The 16492-nt window shown below is 42.3% G+C and overlaps 1 protein-coding gene across 1 annotated transcript; it reads left to right on the plus strand.

Moving 5' to 3' along the window:
* Positions 1 to 260: 260 nt before the first annotated feature.
* On the plus strand, positions 261 to 10752 carry LOC311213059 (zinc finger CCCH domain-containing protein 11A-like; the record flags this gene model as incomplete). The annotated part of the gene is given in 18 exon segments (XM_084292881.1): positions 261 to 314; positions 515 to 634; positions 1390 to 1513; positions 1937 to 2047; positions 2050 to 2139; positions 2896 to 3015; positions 3521 to 3601; positions 3896 to 4005; positions 4735 to 4798; positions 5060 to 5161; positions 5365 to 5430; positions 5950 to 6438; positions 6674 to 6738; positions 7425 to 7617; positions 8258 to 8427; positions 8842 to 8903; positions 9448 to 9857; positions 10649 to 10752. Coding segments are annotated over 18 exon segments (2535 nt in total).
* Between the last annotated feature and the right edge of the window lie 5740 nt (positions 10753 to 16492).

Here is a 16492-nt window from a genome sequence, read left to right on the forward strand (position 1 = left end):
ATGTAACAGCTGATTTCAAGGCTTTGCTCTCTTTGAGAGACTGATAACTTGATTTGATTAACTGAAGAAAGCTGGAAAAATGTTCGTTCCTCATTATTTTTCACTTGTTACTTTCTTTTGGGTTACTTTTAAAAAGAAGATTTCACTGATCACAAGCCAGTAGAAGATTTTCAGCCCAAGCAAGGGTGAAGACAGCTCTCTCCAAGAGCAGAGGAAGTCCCTGTGGAGAGAACCCGAGCTTGTTAGCAGAACTCGTCGGCATGTCTAAACAAGGAGACGATTGCTACTTCTATTTCTATTCTACCTGTACCAAGGTATGGCTGGCTTTCCTTTGCTTTGCTTTTTTTTCCCCTTTTTTTCAGGAAGGAGTAGATTAGGAGGAGGAAGCACACTGGTCTTCGGTTAACTTGAGAACCAGATAGATTCTGAATTCAGTTGTAGCACCATTAGGCAGCAGCATGGCCATTTTTGAGGCTGTACTCTATTTTCCTTGTCGGTTTCCTTTTGGTTCCAGGGAGACAAATGTGCCTACCGCCACTGCGAAGCTGCTCTGGGCAATGAGACGGTCTGCAAGCTGTGGCAGGAGGGTGGTTGTTTCAGGAATGTCTGCCGATTCAGACACATGGAAATTGACGTGAGTGCCTAACGATGTGTTCTCAAAATAAATCAACAAAAGCATTTTTCAGTGCCGTAGGTGTACTGATTGTGCTTTTGCAGGATAGATTCGTTTGCTTCAAAATCATACTGTTTTCTGTTACCAAGAGAGGGGGTGGGAAGAAGCAGAGGGAAATAAAATCAATGCCTTAGGTATGTCTTAGCAAGATATTTTTATTTTTGTTTTATTAGATGCTGACAGTTTTCTCAACATATACAGAACAGCTGTTAAATAGACTGCTAAAACCTGCTGGAGCAGGGGGGTAATAAACAGGCTGTTCTAATGAACTATCAGGTCTCTTCTGACCCACAGTCCTTCAGATAACGCTGTTCTAGCTGCCTGGGGTAGGAAGTGGGGAAAGTTAAAGGTGCAGCAGAACTAAGTCTCCAAGAAGTAGTTCTAGACAGGGTTAACCTAGGCAATTTCAGATGTTCTTTTTCCCTCTGAATAATCCTAGTATAATCCTAGGTGTATTAGTTTAACCCACCCTCAACTGCTGTCTGAGCGTGCCTGTCTTCTCAAACTGAATGATGACAAATCTAAATGTGCATAGTGGTTACAGCTTATGCAAACTTTGTGAATATGCCCAGAAATACTACACTTAACTGAGAAACTGACCTTTGGAATGATGTTTCAGCACTGTGTTGTGACAGCTGTCATGATCTGGAGCTGTGCATCTCTTTGCAAGCCTCAGGTGCATGTTATCACGAGCTTTTCTTTCTTTCTGTCTTCAAAAAAAGCGCAGTGAGATTCCTTGCTACTGGGAGAACCAGCCGGGAGGCTGTCAGAAAGCCAACTGTGCTTTTCATCATGCAAAGGGACGTTACATCGATGGACAATTCTTACCACCAAGCAAGAGTGAGTTTAGGTCCTTTGTCTTTAAGCGCTGAAGAATTTTGAGTATTACTTAGTGGGTGCCAATCCTGTAGGGGGCATCAGGTAACTGTTCATTTGTGAGTGCAGGAAAAGGTCTGCAGTCATAGGTGTACTGCACCGAGTGTACTGCTGGTGTTTTTCTGCTTTCGTGCTCAGCTCCTCTTTGCTTTGTGTGATGTTTGCCTTGCAGTTTGCTTCCTGTTGTTTCCTCTTTTGCTGGGTGGTAGGGAGATGTGTTGTTGTTCGAAGGGAAGTCATTGTTCACGGTGTAAGCAGTGATGGGATGGGCAAAAGGAGATGCTGAATTCGTTGTCTGTGTGGGTTATCTGCCTTTGCTACCATCTCTTTGCATTGTGGTCAAAGTTTTAAACTGCCATATTACCGATGATCCTCCTCTTCCTCTAGCTACACTGCCAAGTCCGCCTGAGTCCGCGGACGATGATTTGAAAGTGGCTCAGATGTCACTGCAGCAAAACAAACTTTCTGTCCAGTCAAATCCCTCTCCACAGCTAAGGGGGTGACGAAAGTGGAAAACTCTGAAAATGTCCCAAGCCCTACACACCCTCCAGTTGTAATCAATGCTGCAGATGTTGATGAAGATGATGATGGTGAGCATGTTTTGGTTCTTGGAAGGAATTTGTGCTGTAAATGATTGTGTAAATCTTTGGTTCTTGAAGGAATTTGTGCTGTAAATGAATGTGTTAAATCTTTGGTTCTTGAAGGAATCTGTGCTGTAAATGAATGTGTTAAATCTTTGGTTCTTGAAGGAATTTGTGCTGTAAATGAATGTGTTAAATCTTTGGTTCTTGAAGGAATTTGTGCTGTAAATGAATGTGTTAAATCTTTGGTTCTTGAAGGAATCTGTGCTGTAAATGAATGTATAAATCACAGATGACCTGAGGTCTGACTAGCGATAGGGCAGGCAGTCTGGCCAGGTCACTGGTGGCTTTGTCTGGCCTTCAGTGGACAGAACCTGAAACGCTGGAGGAAAGCTTAGAACCACTCCTGGCTTTAGCTGGTCTGTTGTGTAAAGTTCTATGTGAAACTAGGAAGGAAATTTCTTTTTTCTGTCTGAAGAGCAATGTGTTGTGTAGTAGTTAAAGCTGCAGAGAGAATCTAGAGTCCTAGATGTTTTGTCCTAGTGTATTCTACTTAGGAGTTCATCAGGTCTGTGTAGCTGTTTAAAAAAACAAAACAAACAAAACAAAACAAAACAAAACAAAAACAAAAACAACAACAACAACAACAACAAAAAACAGCAACAAAGTTTTTTATATGAACCATGGGCTGAAGTGTCACTGCATGAGCTACATAATCATGAACAACCTGGTCTATGCATAACTGAATAGATTTTTCCCCTTCAGACCAACTTTCTGAGGAAGGAGAAGAAACTAAAACTCCCGTCCAGCAACCAGCTGTGGAAGGCAAAAATGGATTACGGGTGATTTCCACTCGGAAAGGCAGTTCTACTACTACTAAACAAGGTATGCCAGCACGTTAGTAGGATAAATCAGAAGAACTTGACAGTTAACTCAAAAGCAGTGTGGTGTAAAAACACAACAAAATGTAGGGGTGCTGAATGGAGTCGGTTATTTCCATGATCTCATTTCTGCCATTAATACCATCATGTGCCCATTGGGTCAGAAAGGTGAACTCCTTTTCTTTACTTTTGGAGAACAAAACAGGGCCACAGCATGGAGTTTAAATGGCTGCACGTGCAGCCTTGCAACCACTGTTGATAAGCCATATCTAATGATAGAGGGATCTAATATCGTGTAAATGGATTAAAATTAAAACTACATTTTTAACCCTGAAGGATGAAAGGAGGGGCAAAATGCCATTGGTTCTATGGCTCTTTCACTTGTGAGGAGTGTTGACAGGCTTTATTCGAAATACTTCAGAAAGTTCCTGAGTGCTAAGAAGCCTGAGGACCTGTGGTCCTCAGTGAGTGCCTCTAAGCCTGTCTCATGAACTGTTTCCTGTTTTCAGAGGGCAATCTGAATTTTGGAATAAAAACACTTGAGGAAATCAAATCGCAGAAGATGAAGGAAAAAAATAAGAGACACAGTGGTGAGTTAATATTCCCTACTTTCTTATCCTGTTCACGGCAGGTGATGGTGACTGGGAGCTGCTTGAGGGACAGACTTCCATTTTTAGCTGGGGGCATAAAGCAACCCGATTCTCAGCCAGCTGGTATTCTAAATGGGAGTTCAAAGGGCAACCAGAGGCAAATTAGTCACCTCTCTTATTTACATGCTCTGCTTGCTGTATTTTTGACAGTAACAAATAATTTAAAGTTTTTTGTTCTTTGTGATAGTTTTTTATGTTGGGTAAACTTCCTTATGTTTTGGTTGCTCTGAACAGAAGGTTCTTCAAGATCTTCTCTTTGTCCCGTTGATTCTATGATTTTTCCTGCTCCAGAAAAGGAAAATGTCCGGACAGTGGTGAGAACTGTGACACTGTCTTCAAGAAAGGTAATAATGAACGCTTTTGTTTTGATTTCATTACTCCTAAACTGAAGGGTTAAGCAATAATTAAAACAATTCACCCATGTTAGCCTTCTGGTGCTGCCTTCTGTTCAAAACGTGCTTTTATGCTTAAAGTCCCTGGTTGTACTGGAAAGATTTGGTGCTCAGGTTAAGTGCAGTGGCAGGAGAAAAAAAAAAATGTCAGTATGCAAATAGGGGGGTAACTGAAAAAGAGAAGAGTAACGAGAAGAAAGAGCTGTAGAAGACAGTACTATATAAGAAGCAATTTCTGAAGCATTAAAGAGGCTGACAGTGGCAGGTGTGGACACAGTATGACAGGAGTTTGTGTATAAATTGTTTAGAGCTGTGCAAATGCCTTTTAAAGGGAAAAAAGTGTGGAAGTACTTTTACTCGTAGACATTCACCTTAGAAAGGAATATTTCTCAGCATATGTACCTAATAATATTCTGCTTGCTTATGCAGCTTTGTTCTGCACAAAGTATAGGTGTCAAGCAGACTCAGATTCACTCTCTACTATCTCAGCTGGAATTTGAAGCAAGCACTGAGACTATTAATATTTTTTTTCTATGTTAATTATAGTTAAAATATGAGTTTATGTGGTTTAGCTGTCAAAACAGTGTCTGACTGGGGTTTTTTGGACATGGGCTAACAGGATAATATTTCTGTTGGCTACTGGTTTCTGTGAAATAGAAAAAAAAATTCCCTTTTGTTTTAGGGGAGGAACCTGTGGTTCGACTAGATCTTGCTGATAGACAAGGAAAACGGAAAGCCTCCGCGGGTAAGAACTTTTTATGAGCTGTTACATAGGTGCTGCCTTCTATATATGACTGCATTAAAGAGTATTTTTGATGTATGAAAGGAAAATACATTGCAGTGGAGATCTGTGTTGACTGCAGAAATGGCAAAAAAAAAAAAAATCATTTAGCAGCTGAAAGGCAATTCTATGAAAATATGCTTGAAAAATAGAAGCTTATTGTTGACTGTTCTCAAACCTTCCTGCAAAGAAAAGTTCTTACAATATTCCTTGTTTTCTCTGAAGATGATGTAAGCAGCCTTCCAGTGAAGCGCAGCCTTGCTGAAAGGCTGGGGAAGAAGGTAGAGGCTCCGGGAAATGCTGACAAAGCACCCAAGAGAGAGACAGGTACTAAACGGGCATCTGGATTGGATTCCTGGGTTTTGTATTTAGTCTTTCTGTTTGTCCTTTTCCAGTGATGTTTCTTTTTGCATGTTGGCTGAGGTCGTAATCACTGGGATTCAAAGTTACCTTTCCTGTCTTGTTTTGAAATGTGTACCTGAAGTTGACATTATGCAGCCTCCCTAATTCGTTCTTTTTCTGTTTTGCAGTTCAAGTTCCCAAGTCTCTGAAGGACAGGCTGGGATTACCTCCTAAACAGACCAGTACTGAGAGAGGTAACAGCTAGATATTAAATATGCTTTCTCCTCCTTCCTTTCCATGAACTTGGACTGCTTTCATACATCCCTAAAAACTAATTTAAACGAAAACAAAGAACTGATGCCTCTTGCTTGAGTGCTGAAGCTCTTCTGACAGCCACTATCAGAAATCTGGCTCTAGGTGTGTGTTTATTTTCTACTTGTGCCTTGTCAAGGTTTTTAGCTGCTTCTGTGAACCGTTACGTACAATTAGAATAGAACAACTGCCAGGAACAGGAATTTGAAATGCAGTCTGAAAAAGTAATAAAGTAAAGCAGCATTTCTGTGTAGCAGTTCTCTCTGGATAGGGCTGGTCTTCAAAATACAAGTGGCTCAGAGGAGGAGGAGAATGTTGTTCTAAGGATATTGTTCTAAGATGCATTATTGGGAACACTCAAGATTAGTTTTCCTTAGTGCTCTGACAAATTTTGGAGACTTAAAATATTGCTGGACTCTCTTTAAATGTTGGTGCTTCTCCTCATTTCTTGATGATGACAGGGAAGGCTGCTAAGCCAATGGGAGAGATCCATGTGAAAACACTGGAGGAAATCCGTCGTGAGAAAGCTCTTCAGAGACACGAAACTCAAGCCAAAGCCGAGGCTGAAGGGCATGGTAAAACTGAGGATTCCAGCGCAGGGGCAAGAGCTGCTCGTGCAGGTCGCATCAAAACTTTCTCTGAAGCCTTGTCTGAAAAAAAGAATAATCACTTGGTAGAAGAGAAGAAAAAAGCAGGAGAATCCCATACCAAGAGCAAAATTCAGGGTGAGTCCAAGAAGCAGCTCGCTCTGTCCGGGCCCAGCAAAGGGCAGGTGAAGGAGCTGGCAGGAAAAGTCAAGCCAGGAGAAGTGCGTGTTAAAACCTTGGAAGAAATAAAGCGTGAGAAAGCTCTGCGGATGCAGCAGAGTGAAGGAAATGTGCCAGCTCCCTCAGCACAACCCGGACCTGCCCCAGCAGAGCAGAAATCTTTATGGAGCACAAAACTAACAGGTAATAAGATGCTTTAATGCCTGCCCCAATGAGGTGCTTCCCATATTGAGCAAGTTCAGTTTGCTCAGGATCTGCTTCATGGATAAATGCTGAATGGCTTGCACATTGTAGCCTTTCTCTCTCTCTCGCATGGGACACAAGGAAATAAATGCACAAAGGAAACAAGTACCCAGCTTTCTTTATTTCTGCCGTTGACAAAACTTTTTTTTGTCTTTTTTTAAAGCACCTGAAAAAGAAGAAAAGAAGGCAGTGGAATTGAACCGGCCTTTTCCTAAACTTTCCTCTGTACCTGATGTACAGGTGAGTCCTCTGTGAAGACACACATACATTCGTACAATTTCTGATAATTCTGACAAGTTTTGTTACTCACCGTGTGCCACCCTCTTGAGTGTGTTCTTACCCTTCAGCACCTGGTAGGAGCTGCAGTGCAGTCTAAATCCTATCGCCAGCAGCATTTCCAGACAACTCTGTAATCCTCAAACTTGGAATCAGTCTGTTTATACCACAGCAACAAAGAAACCCTGTTAGCACCAGCAGAAATCTACACAGTTAACGTGGAGGGAATTCTTTTTGTTCTTACTGATTTGATCTGTCAGACATGAAGGATTTAATACAGAAGGCCAGAGTTCTGTGTTCAAGGAAATCAATCTGTCAGTGGACACTATATAGGGGAACTTGTATGACTTTCTGCTGCTTAAAAAGAATGTGATAAATAGATGTACAGCAGAACACCCTAGCTGTTTAAAGAAGCTTGCCATAGTGGATATTGCAGATATGTGAGACTGTGTCCATAGTAAAGCATGGCTCTTGTTACAGGCAGAATTTTATGGAAAAAAAAAGAAACAAGAGTAACCTGAACGATATTAATATGCCGTTCCACATCAAGACCATTTTGGAGGGATTGCTGATCAGATTTTCTTAACGAAATCTCCAAGGATTTATTTTTTTTTTTGTCCTATTCATGCACTACTTTTCTTTCCTTCTAGCCCACTCAGCAGCGTGGAACTCGTAAATGTCCAGAGAAGAGCTTTGAAGAGAGACGGTGGGAGAAGTGGCAACAGAGAGAACAACAAGAGAAGCTTCGGCAGGAGGAAGCTGCTGTCAAATCTACTGCTGGCTTCTTTAATACTGAACCAGCAGGGAAAGTGGCAGCTCAATTTCAGGGCCAGGAAGCTAAAAGTAAGTGTTGAAGGTTAAGAGTTACTTAGGTTGTCTTCTGAAATACAGACAGAAGATGACAATTCTCATGCTGTAACTCTGGCTGGGTGCATTTTGCCACGCAATGCTACGAAGCGAAGGGTGTACTTTCTTTTTCTTAGTTTGTTTCTTTTCCTGCCAGCCAGATGTTAGGTAAGGAACGGGAGACTAGAAAATGACACTACAAATTTGGACTTTGTAGAACAACTTAACTGTGGGACATCACTGCAAGGGAGAGGAAGCTGGTACAACAGTTTCATACACTCTTGTCCTACTATAACTGCTGCTTTTTCCTTTCCTAGAGGGAGCAGGACTTTAAATATAAAAGCTGTCTATATTTGTGAACCTAGCTTGCACTTAGGATTGCTATGTGTCTGAGGTTTCCCTTGTCCTGGATTATTATTTACTGTAGCTATTCGGTTTCTTTGTTCCTTTGTATGGATTGTTGGTAGACAGAGCTTACTATGTGGAAAACATTCCTGAGAATCCAGGCAATGGCGGTGTAATTCTGCTGGCCAAATGCATTTAACTGTGTAGAAGGACTGTGGAAATGATTAAGAGAACCTGGATTTTTCCTGAGGCAGAGCAAGACTCTATCAGTTCTCTCTTCCTTTTACTCTAGCCAACTTTATGACACCTGCGAAGCCTTCGGGTGGGAAAGTCACTTTCCCCAAGAAGAAGGCACTGAAACGTAAGGCACCTGGGAGTTATCCCTCTGCCATAGCAGCTGTGGAACTAGGGACTGCCTTTGATGCTGACATGATGGGACCTCCAGCCAAAACAGCAGCCATGGTAAGGCCAGGGGCTAATGCAGAGATGGATCCCTTGTTAAATTTCTACCCTCCTCTATTTGAAAAGGTGGAAAACTCAAACGTTCTGCAGGCCTTCTGTTTCCTTTGAAATCCAGTAGCTGTCTCCAGGATGCTTGTAGAACCCTTCTGTATTTATGAGATGAATGGCACTCTTTAACCGGTACTCTGATGCTGTGATTTCTCTGGTGGGGGGGATTTTGTCCATTAATGCCATGTTCTTAAAAGACACCAGATCATGAGTAACCTCCAGGTGAACGTGAACTTTCTTCAGGAGCACCTTGGTTTTGTATTTTGGCCATGGCTCCGCAATGCCAGAGGAGAAGCAGTGTGGAGGAAAAAGCTATTAAGGAATCTTTTACCCATGTGTCATAAATACTGTTTTGCTGCTTTCTAGGGTGTTTCAGACGTGCCGGAGCACGTCCCAGCCATCAGACTTGAAGAAAATCCCCCAAACAGGTGACAACCCCAACTTGTTCTTTTTCTCAATCAGTGTATATCCCCAGGGAAACATCAGTTCTGTCACATGTGGGAAAAAATGGGGGTTCTGAGATAATTGAAGCCAAAATCCATCAAAGGAGTAAGTCACCTGAAACCACTTTCTAGCAGCTAGCAGGATTGCTTAATTAGGCTTTCTTTAAATGCTGCAAGTCAGCACAGCTTTCCAGTGACTTCTTGGGTTGTCTGAATACTTGAACGAGGATGAGGTGAAGTTCTACTTCCTCGTGAGGTGATAGATGATGAGCAGTGTCCTCTGCCTTTTGGTCCTCAAGAATGCCACCTCAACTCCAGGTGCCCTGGCTTCACAGATAAACCCCCAGACTGAAAAATGTACCTGGTAACACATCGGGCTCTAAATGTAGCCCTGGGTTGATTGATAACAATCCCTGTGTAAGATTGAAGCGTAGGAGGGCTTGCCTACAGTTTTAAGAGCCGGTTTGCAGGAAAGGGATTTCCCGTTAAGAAATGGCATATCCTGATTGTTGTTTCTTGCTCTCCCAAGACCTGAAGTGCGTCTTGGAAGCCCGGAAAGATTTGAGGAGCAGATGGAGATCGATCTCGAGACCTCGACCTCAGCTTCTTCCCAGCTAGAAGAGGCACGGACACGCCGGCTGAGTTCCACAGGGAACGCGCCCTTATCTGCGGATGAAGATTTTGAGAAGCTACTTTGGGAAATCTCAGGAGGCAGACTGGAAGCCGAAATCGACTTAGACCCAGGGAAGGACGAGGATGACCTCCTCCTTGAACTCTCCGCTTTGGCCTGGGACGCTGCCAGGGATGGCACAGCCGCAGCTCCACTGGGCCACCCGCCCTCAGCGCGGAAAGTGTCCTCCTCCTCCTCGTTGCCATCAGAGCTGGCCAGCAGCATCCTCAGCTACACGCAGGCTGTGCCTCCCCAGCCCCAGGGGCACTGTGCAGCCCTCCCTGGAGCGCAGCTCTGCGCACACGCCCCACGCCTGGGGGCCTCGCTCTTTTGCCCTCTCTCTGGCTTTTCACGCGGTCTCCCCCATTTTCTTCCCTTCCCTGCCCTGCCCTGCCCTGCCCTGCCCTGCCCTTCCTGCCCTGCCCGTCCCTTCATTTTTTTCCTCCCTCTCCCTTTTCCCTTTAATTAAACCATGCTTATCTCAACCCTTGAGCTCCATGTGTCTGTCGTATTTTCTTCCCCTGCCTCTTGGAGGAGGGGCAGGGAGAGAGCGGCCGTGCTGGAACTCGGCTGCCCACCTGAGGAAAACCAGCACCCTGTTGGGACAGCAGGGGCGTGCTGGAGTGCTGCCTTTCTCCACTTCACCATTTGCCCGGAGGAAGGAAGGATCTGCCCCCTCTGACTCTGGCCAGCACTGAGCGTCCTTTTGGGATGCTGCCAGGCTGCACGAGGACAGCCAGGCGCTGTAGCACTGGGGAGAGAGTCTCCAAGTGGCTTCCCTCCAGAGGCCAGCTCTTCTGAAGCACAGCGGCCGACAGCAGTTTCCCCCAGCAGCTATTCAGCCCCAGGAGGCCCCATTGGAGCCACCAAACCTGTGACCAGCTGCCAGCAGCCAGCAGGGCCTTTGGGATGCTCTGGGCACACAGAAAAGCCCATATCTGAGGAAACAAAACCTCATTTTTAGGGCCTAATGTCTCATTTTCCCCCTATAATCCCTTCACATCAGGGCTAAGAGCATCTTTTGCGGATCCAAAACCTTTTTCTCACCTTTTCCTTGCAGCTAAGAAGCATACAGGCATGGCACCAAGGCTCCTCTTTATAGACCACAGCTTTGTTCTTAAGCACCCAGCTTTCAGGACGTTTTCAGGACAAGAGAGCCTATAGTTGGGATCCAAAGCTGCCTTTTTATCACCTACACCCTCTGTTTTTGGACCCAGGCTCTCATTATCAGGGCCCAAAGCATTCTTCTTAGGCCTCAGCATGACGTATTAGGGCAGAAAGCCTCTTCCTTGGGCTCCAAGGCCTTGATTGAAAGGATAAACCCTCCTTTTTACAGGATTGTTCTTGCTTACACGTCAGTCCTACAGAGCAGGCTGCCATTTCCAAGGAACAATTCCCTATTTTTAGGATCCACAATTTTATTGTAAGATGCAACGTGGCCTTCTTAGATGGCGAGGCCTTATGTGAGAGGAAGACCCCTGCTTTCAAATTCCCAAATCTTCACGCTAGGAGCCGAGGCCTGAATTTTAGGGTCCATGATTGAGATGATTGACAGTTGAACTGTGTAGTCCTATGGTATATTTAAAAAAAAAAAAAAAATTAAAACTGTTCTTCTTGTTGGATACCCCGAAGTGATCCTTTTTCTAACTGAGGCTTTGCAATGAGACTTAAAGCACAGTCCGAACTGGTAGAAATTGGCAGGATCTGCACTCAGTTGTCCTAAATTTCCCTGCTGGTCAGAGTTAAGGGCTTGTGCATCCTTTCTGTAACTATAGGTGGCTACCTTCGATATCTAGAGGACAAAGCACTTCTTTTGGCACAGAAAGATCTCCATTGGCATGCCATGGTGGCTGCAAATCGATCTTCTGATGGAGCGATGCTCTGAAGGCTTAAACGTAAAGCTTCTTCCTTCCTCCCCCCTTGGCATAACTCGATGTTGGGCACATTGTGAAGCCCAAAGGCTTGGTCAAAAACACATGCAGTGCTTTTAATAAGGAATTGGAATGGACATAGGTCAGTATTCTGCAGGTATGAGGCTGTCTGAACAAAACTCATAAGATAAGATACGAAAGTTTTGTAGATTACATACTGCATAGTGACTGAGCCTGGGCATGACTTATAGCTCCATGTGTAGCTTTATTTTAGATTTAAAGAAAAAAAGAAAAAAAAAAAAAAACCTGATCATACCACTACACCCATACCTATTCTCATGCAGTATGCATCACTAATTCCTGCTATTCTTGATGCTAGGTTGCAGAGAAACTGGAGACGTGATCTTTTACAATGTTTTTCCACTTCAAATTAATTAGCAACTGATTAATAATGTTATTACTGAAGACTAGCTGAACAATCTCTTCCATATATAACTGAAGACTGCAGTTTTGTACATGTAAAGTGATGTGCTGGTGATGCATAATGGTCGACATAAATAAAGAGCACTTTGGTACAAATCCATCTCAGTCACTGTTGAACGGTTCCAGTTTTGAAGTGTTTCTAATGCAGCTGTTCTCTTGAAGGGCAAGAAGAATAGTTAAAACCTGTAGTGTTGCAGGGGACAAAATGAAGCAAAAAATCTTTGTTTCCTTGTTTCCATATGCATTACAAAACAAATTAATCCTTCTTTCTGTGATCATTACAGAAGACTCCTCTCTTCTAAACTTACGTAACCTGTGAAAGTGCTGCTGCATAAAATTTCTTTTAGAGTAAGTTGCTGATGATAATTTTATTCTTTTAACTTTATTAGTTAGTTGTTTGAATATAGATATTCCTGTATCTTTATACAGAGCAACTTCCAAGCTTATTTGAAGCATATGTCCTAGGGAAGCTGAATTATTAAGACTCAAATGGGGAAAGCAAACCTAATAAAGCAACAGTGGAGTATTTACATATTCGAGGTCTTCTAAGCAGAGATGAAGGCACATGCCTCAAACTCTTTCTACTCACAATTATATAACAGATAAATATGAAAAAATTGGAACAGGGCAAACTCATTTTTACAGCAAATTTTAAAAAAGTATGTAGTATTAATATTAGCAATTGGTTAAATTAAACTAAGCCAAACACCTCCAACTGTTGCTGCATTAGTGTTACACACTTGAATTTAAATTGTGTAATTTCCTTGCAGTGCTAACAGAAATATTTCCCTAAATAGCCTAAAACAGCAGAGCAATTAGCAAAACAAGTCATAGTGAATTTATTTTAACTGTGTAAGATACACAATGTTTTTTTTCCTCTGATAGGTTGTGTGTTAGATATAGATACATTTTTACAAATTTTATCTTTTTTTTACTAAATGATGTTTTAATTAGTGGTGATGTGAAAATTACTGTAACTTTTAAACTATTTTCATCCAGTATTTGTCTGCCTGTAACTCAAAAATGTTAAAACTTCTGTTATGAAGTTTTCCGTAGAACACTTTCTTTTTGCAGATTATTTTGTCAGCTGTATCTGAGAAAAAGACTGTTGTTGAGTCAAACTAAGAATATATTCTGTATGTGTGTGTCTTTTGCTTTTATCTTGCTCTTCTGGACTTCAAGGGTGAATTATCTCCTTGTCCGGATATGTCTGTATCAGCAGCTGCATGATAATTTTGTGTTCTCTAGGTTGCTGGATGTGGCCTCTAGCATAGACAACTGCTGTCCTATAGAAACTAAAGGATGTTTAAAGTGATTTCATGCTCCAATGGGAATTGCAGAGCTGATCATAATGTCACAGGCTGATGAATATTCTTTTTGTGGGGTACTTACTTGAATGTTCACCTGTGCTGAACTAAATCCACTTGTTATCACTGATAAAAAAAAATATATATTTTTTTTAAGTAAGGTATGAGGGTATGAACTGAGTCTATGGAAAATTTGCAGAACCAGATTTGATTTGAGAATATAGTATATTGCTATACATTAGACTACAAGGATTGGAATTCCACTGTGTAACTTGTCTTTTATTTTATTTATTTATTTATTTATTTTTAAATGAAATGAAACCTGATATACCATACACAGATGTTCAGGACTAGCCAGATTACAATCCATGCCAACAACGACTGGCAGATCACAGCACAGTCTGGAATCTGCACAGTGCTTAAACAGCAGGTGCACAGCCTGTTGGGCTCCTCCCATGCCTTTACTTGTTTTCTTTCCTTGTTATTGTTTGGATTTTGTAGGTGATGAGGTAGCTAACTATTCAGCATTATTACTGGACTTTGATTTGGGAATTTCTTTTGAGCCCAGTTTTTAAGGCAAAGCTGGGGGACGTAGGCCCATAGTACCTAAGTGGCCTGAATTTCAGCACGCTGAGTACACACAGTTCCTGCTCTGGTAAAACAGAGTTGTATCCACTTATGTCAGCAATGCATTTTTGCAGTATCTCAGCAAATGACAACCATAGCTCGGCTTTCCTGCTTCTACTGCACATAATGCCCTGACTGTGAACTGTGTGGAGGCGGGAATGGAAAAATCCAATTGTCCTGCATATGTATTTAAGAAGCTGTCTAGTAGCTTATGCTGAAGCTAATGAGATGTGATTGTATATACTGAAGCAAGACTGTTCATACGTTTGCATCCTTGTTTTAATCATATTGTACATGGTTTCAGAGGCAAATGCAAGAATGTGGAAGAAATGTTGACTGTTGTACACAATGTATACCGTGACTTTAGCTATTGCTTTACAGTCCATCACACTAGATCAAAGTTGCAGAAATAACATGCACTTCAGTAGATCAAAGTGGAGGCACTGACACAAGGTGGAATTTCATCCTCTGTATGCTTGAGCTGCTGTTTTAAAAACACAATACCATAAATAAGCACTCAGTGCAGCATGAGGATTTAGGGAAAGAAGGGTGAGTTGCAGGCAGTAATCTCCCTATGACATTATCTAAGCTAAGTCTATCTTAAAACTTTTCTACCATCCAGATAACAATGGAGGAAACCAAGTTGTGAGCCACAGTAATACCAGTCTTATCCAGATCATCCCCCTTAGTTTCTTACAGGAGGGAAAAAAGAAAGCACCATATGTCCAGTCTGATGAGGCAGTTAAGATGGCTATTGCTGCAGTATGCTTAGGAGCCTGTTTGGTAGGGAACCTTTGGTACAGGGAAGGTTCCAGAGCACATCTTCACTGTAATCACAGAGGTTTGATCACAGGCCTTACTCCTCAGCCAAAGGCTACAACCAGCCCCAGACCAATAAAGCCAAATTTGAGGCTATGATCTAGTCGGGGTGTACTTAAAAGAACTGAGAAGAAAAATGCAGTAGGTTGACTAAGGAGTAGGGAGGGACTGAGCCCTATTTCAGCTGAGTGCTGGCTCACTTTGTCACATCCAATGATGTCTGCAGAAAGAAGTAGTAACAGCCTTGCAATGTTCACAGTTTAATTGTACTGTCTATGCATAAAACATGGAGTAAATGAATTAATTAGAAGGAAAAACATAGTGTAGAAAGAGCTTGTTTGATTGTGCCCATGCTACCTGCTTCCATTGCCATCTTTTTCTACCAGCAGCCCAAAAGGATGGAGTACCCATATACCTAAAAAGAGATTTTTTTTTTTTATTTTTATTTTTTTTTCATGAAGCAAACATCTGGTTTGGGGAAACTTAATATCTACAGCTGAAATTGGAGGGGTGTACAGCCATGTTTTCTTAATGTACCTTCAGATGCTAAGATACGGTGGAGTCTTGAATCATAGCTATTTGTCCACTTGTGCCTGGCCTCACCTGAAGAATGCAGTTCAAGCACTGCTTCTGGATTACAGCAGGCCCAGCTCTGCTGTCTGCCCTCGCTCACCTGACATGGTTATCCATGTCACTGAGGTACAATTGAGCTAGATGTCAACAGCTGTCTGAAGAGCAGTGTTTAAACAGCAGCTGTGACAGAAAAAAATGTCTTTCACTTCCATAGGACAACCAGTTTTAACAACTACTCTTAATCAGTAAGCATGGAGCAGAACTCAAACTAATAAATGCTGCTGGTGCTTGTAACTTGGTTCTCTGGCTTCATCTACGCCAGCAGGTAGGAGACCCCAGTGTAGCAGGTCTATAGAGCACAGAACAGTGCTGAGGAATCAACATCTACAAAACATGCGTTTTTGAGTTCTGTTCCAGATTAGCTTGTCTGTCCTGAATACACATCAGTGACTGGGGCATACCAGCTGCTTTCTCAGACTGAATCTTCTGTTTTATCTTTATTTGAAAGGGATCCAGTTCACAGAGACTGCTCTGCAGGGCAAGCCAAGCACAGTAAGGAGGGATGGTCACGAGATTTGCTCCAGGAGCATCCTTCTGGCTCAAGCAGCTTTAGACTTACCTTCTGGAAAAAAGCTGCGAAACTTGCTTAGAGTTTGGTGATCCTCACTCTACAACAAGATTATAGTAATTTCAGGCCTGTTTTATGGCACAGCCAGATTACTAACAAGATACTTGCTGCTATATAACAGGTATAAAGTTTGATGAAAGATCTCAAATGGGACCCTAACTTGATATGGGGAATTTAAGGTTTGAATTTACTGTCACTTTTCAAATAGTTAAGGTAGGTTTTATAATCTGAAAAGGAGCCCTAAACCAGTAATTACTTTATAGATACTACTGTAACTCCTTAGAGTTCACATGGTCTCCCTACTGACCTGATCCCTTTGAGTACCCCAGCTCCAGGAGAACAAACAAAGGAACAAAAAAGCCTATTGTTGAATCAAAGCAGATTTCAGCAGAACTATTGGGTGTGTGTGTTTGTGTGTGAAATTGCTGTTAAGAATGCCATATATGGTGGATACAATCAACGGTCAGTCCTTTTTCTGTGCCTCCTCAGTTACGACTTCCTATGCAACAGAGATTAGCTATCAAGTATTGCTTCACTTCCAGGTTGCGGTTCAGACATAGCACATTACAGGATAAATGACATGTTATTCTGTACCT

Source organism: Netta rufina (assembly GCF_964035555.1).
Source record: "Netta rufina genome assembly, chromosome: 10".
Classification (NCBI taxonomy): domain Eukaryota; kingdom Metazoa; phylum Chordata; class Aves; order Anseriformes; family Anatidae; genus Netta; species Netta rufina.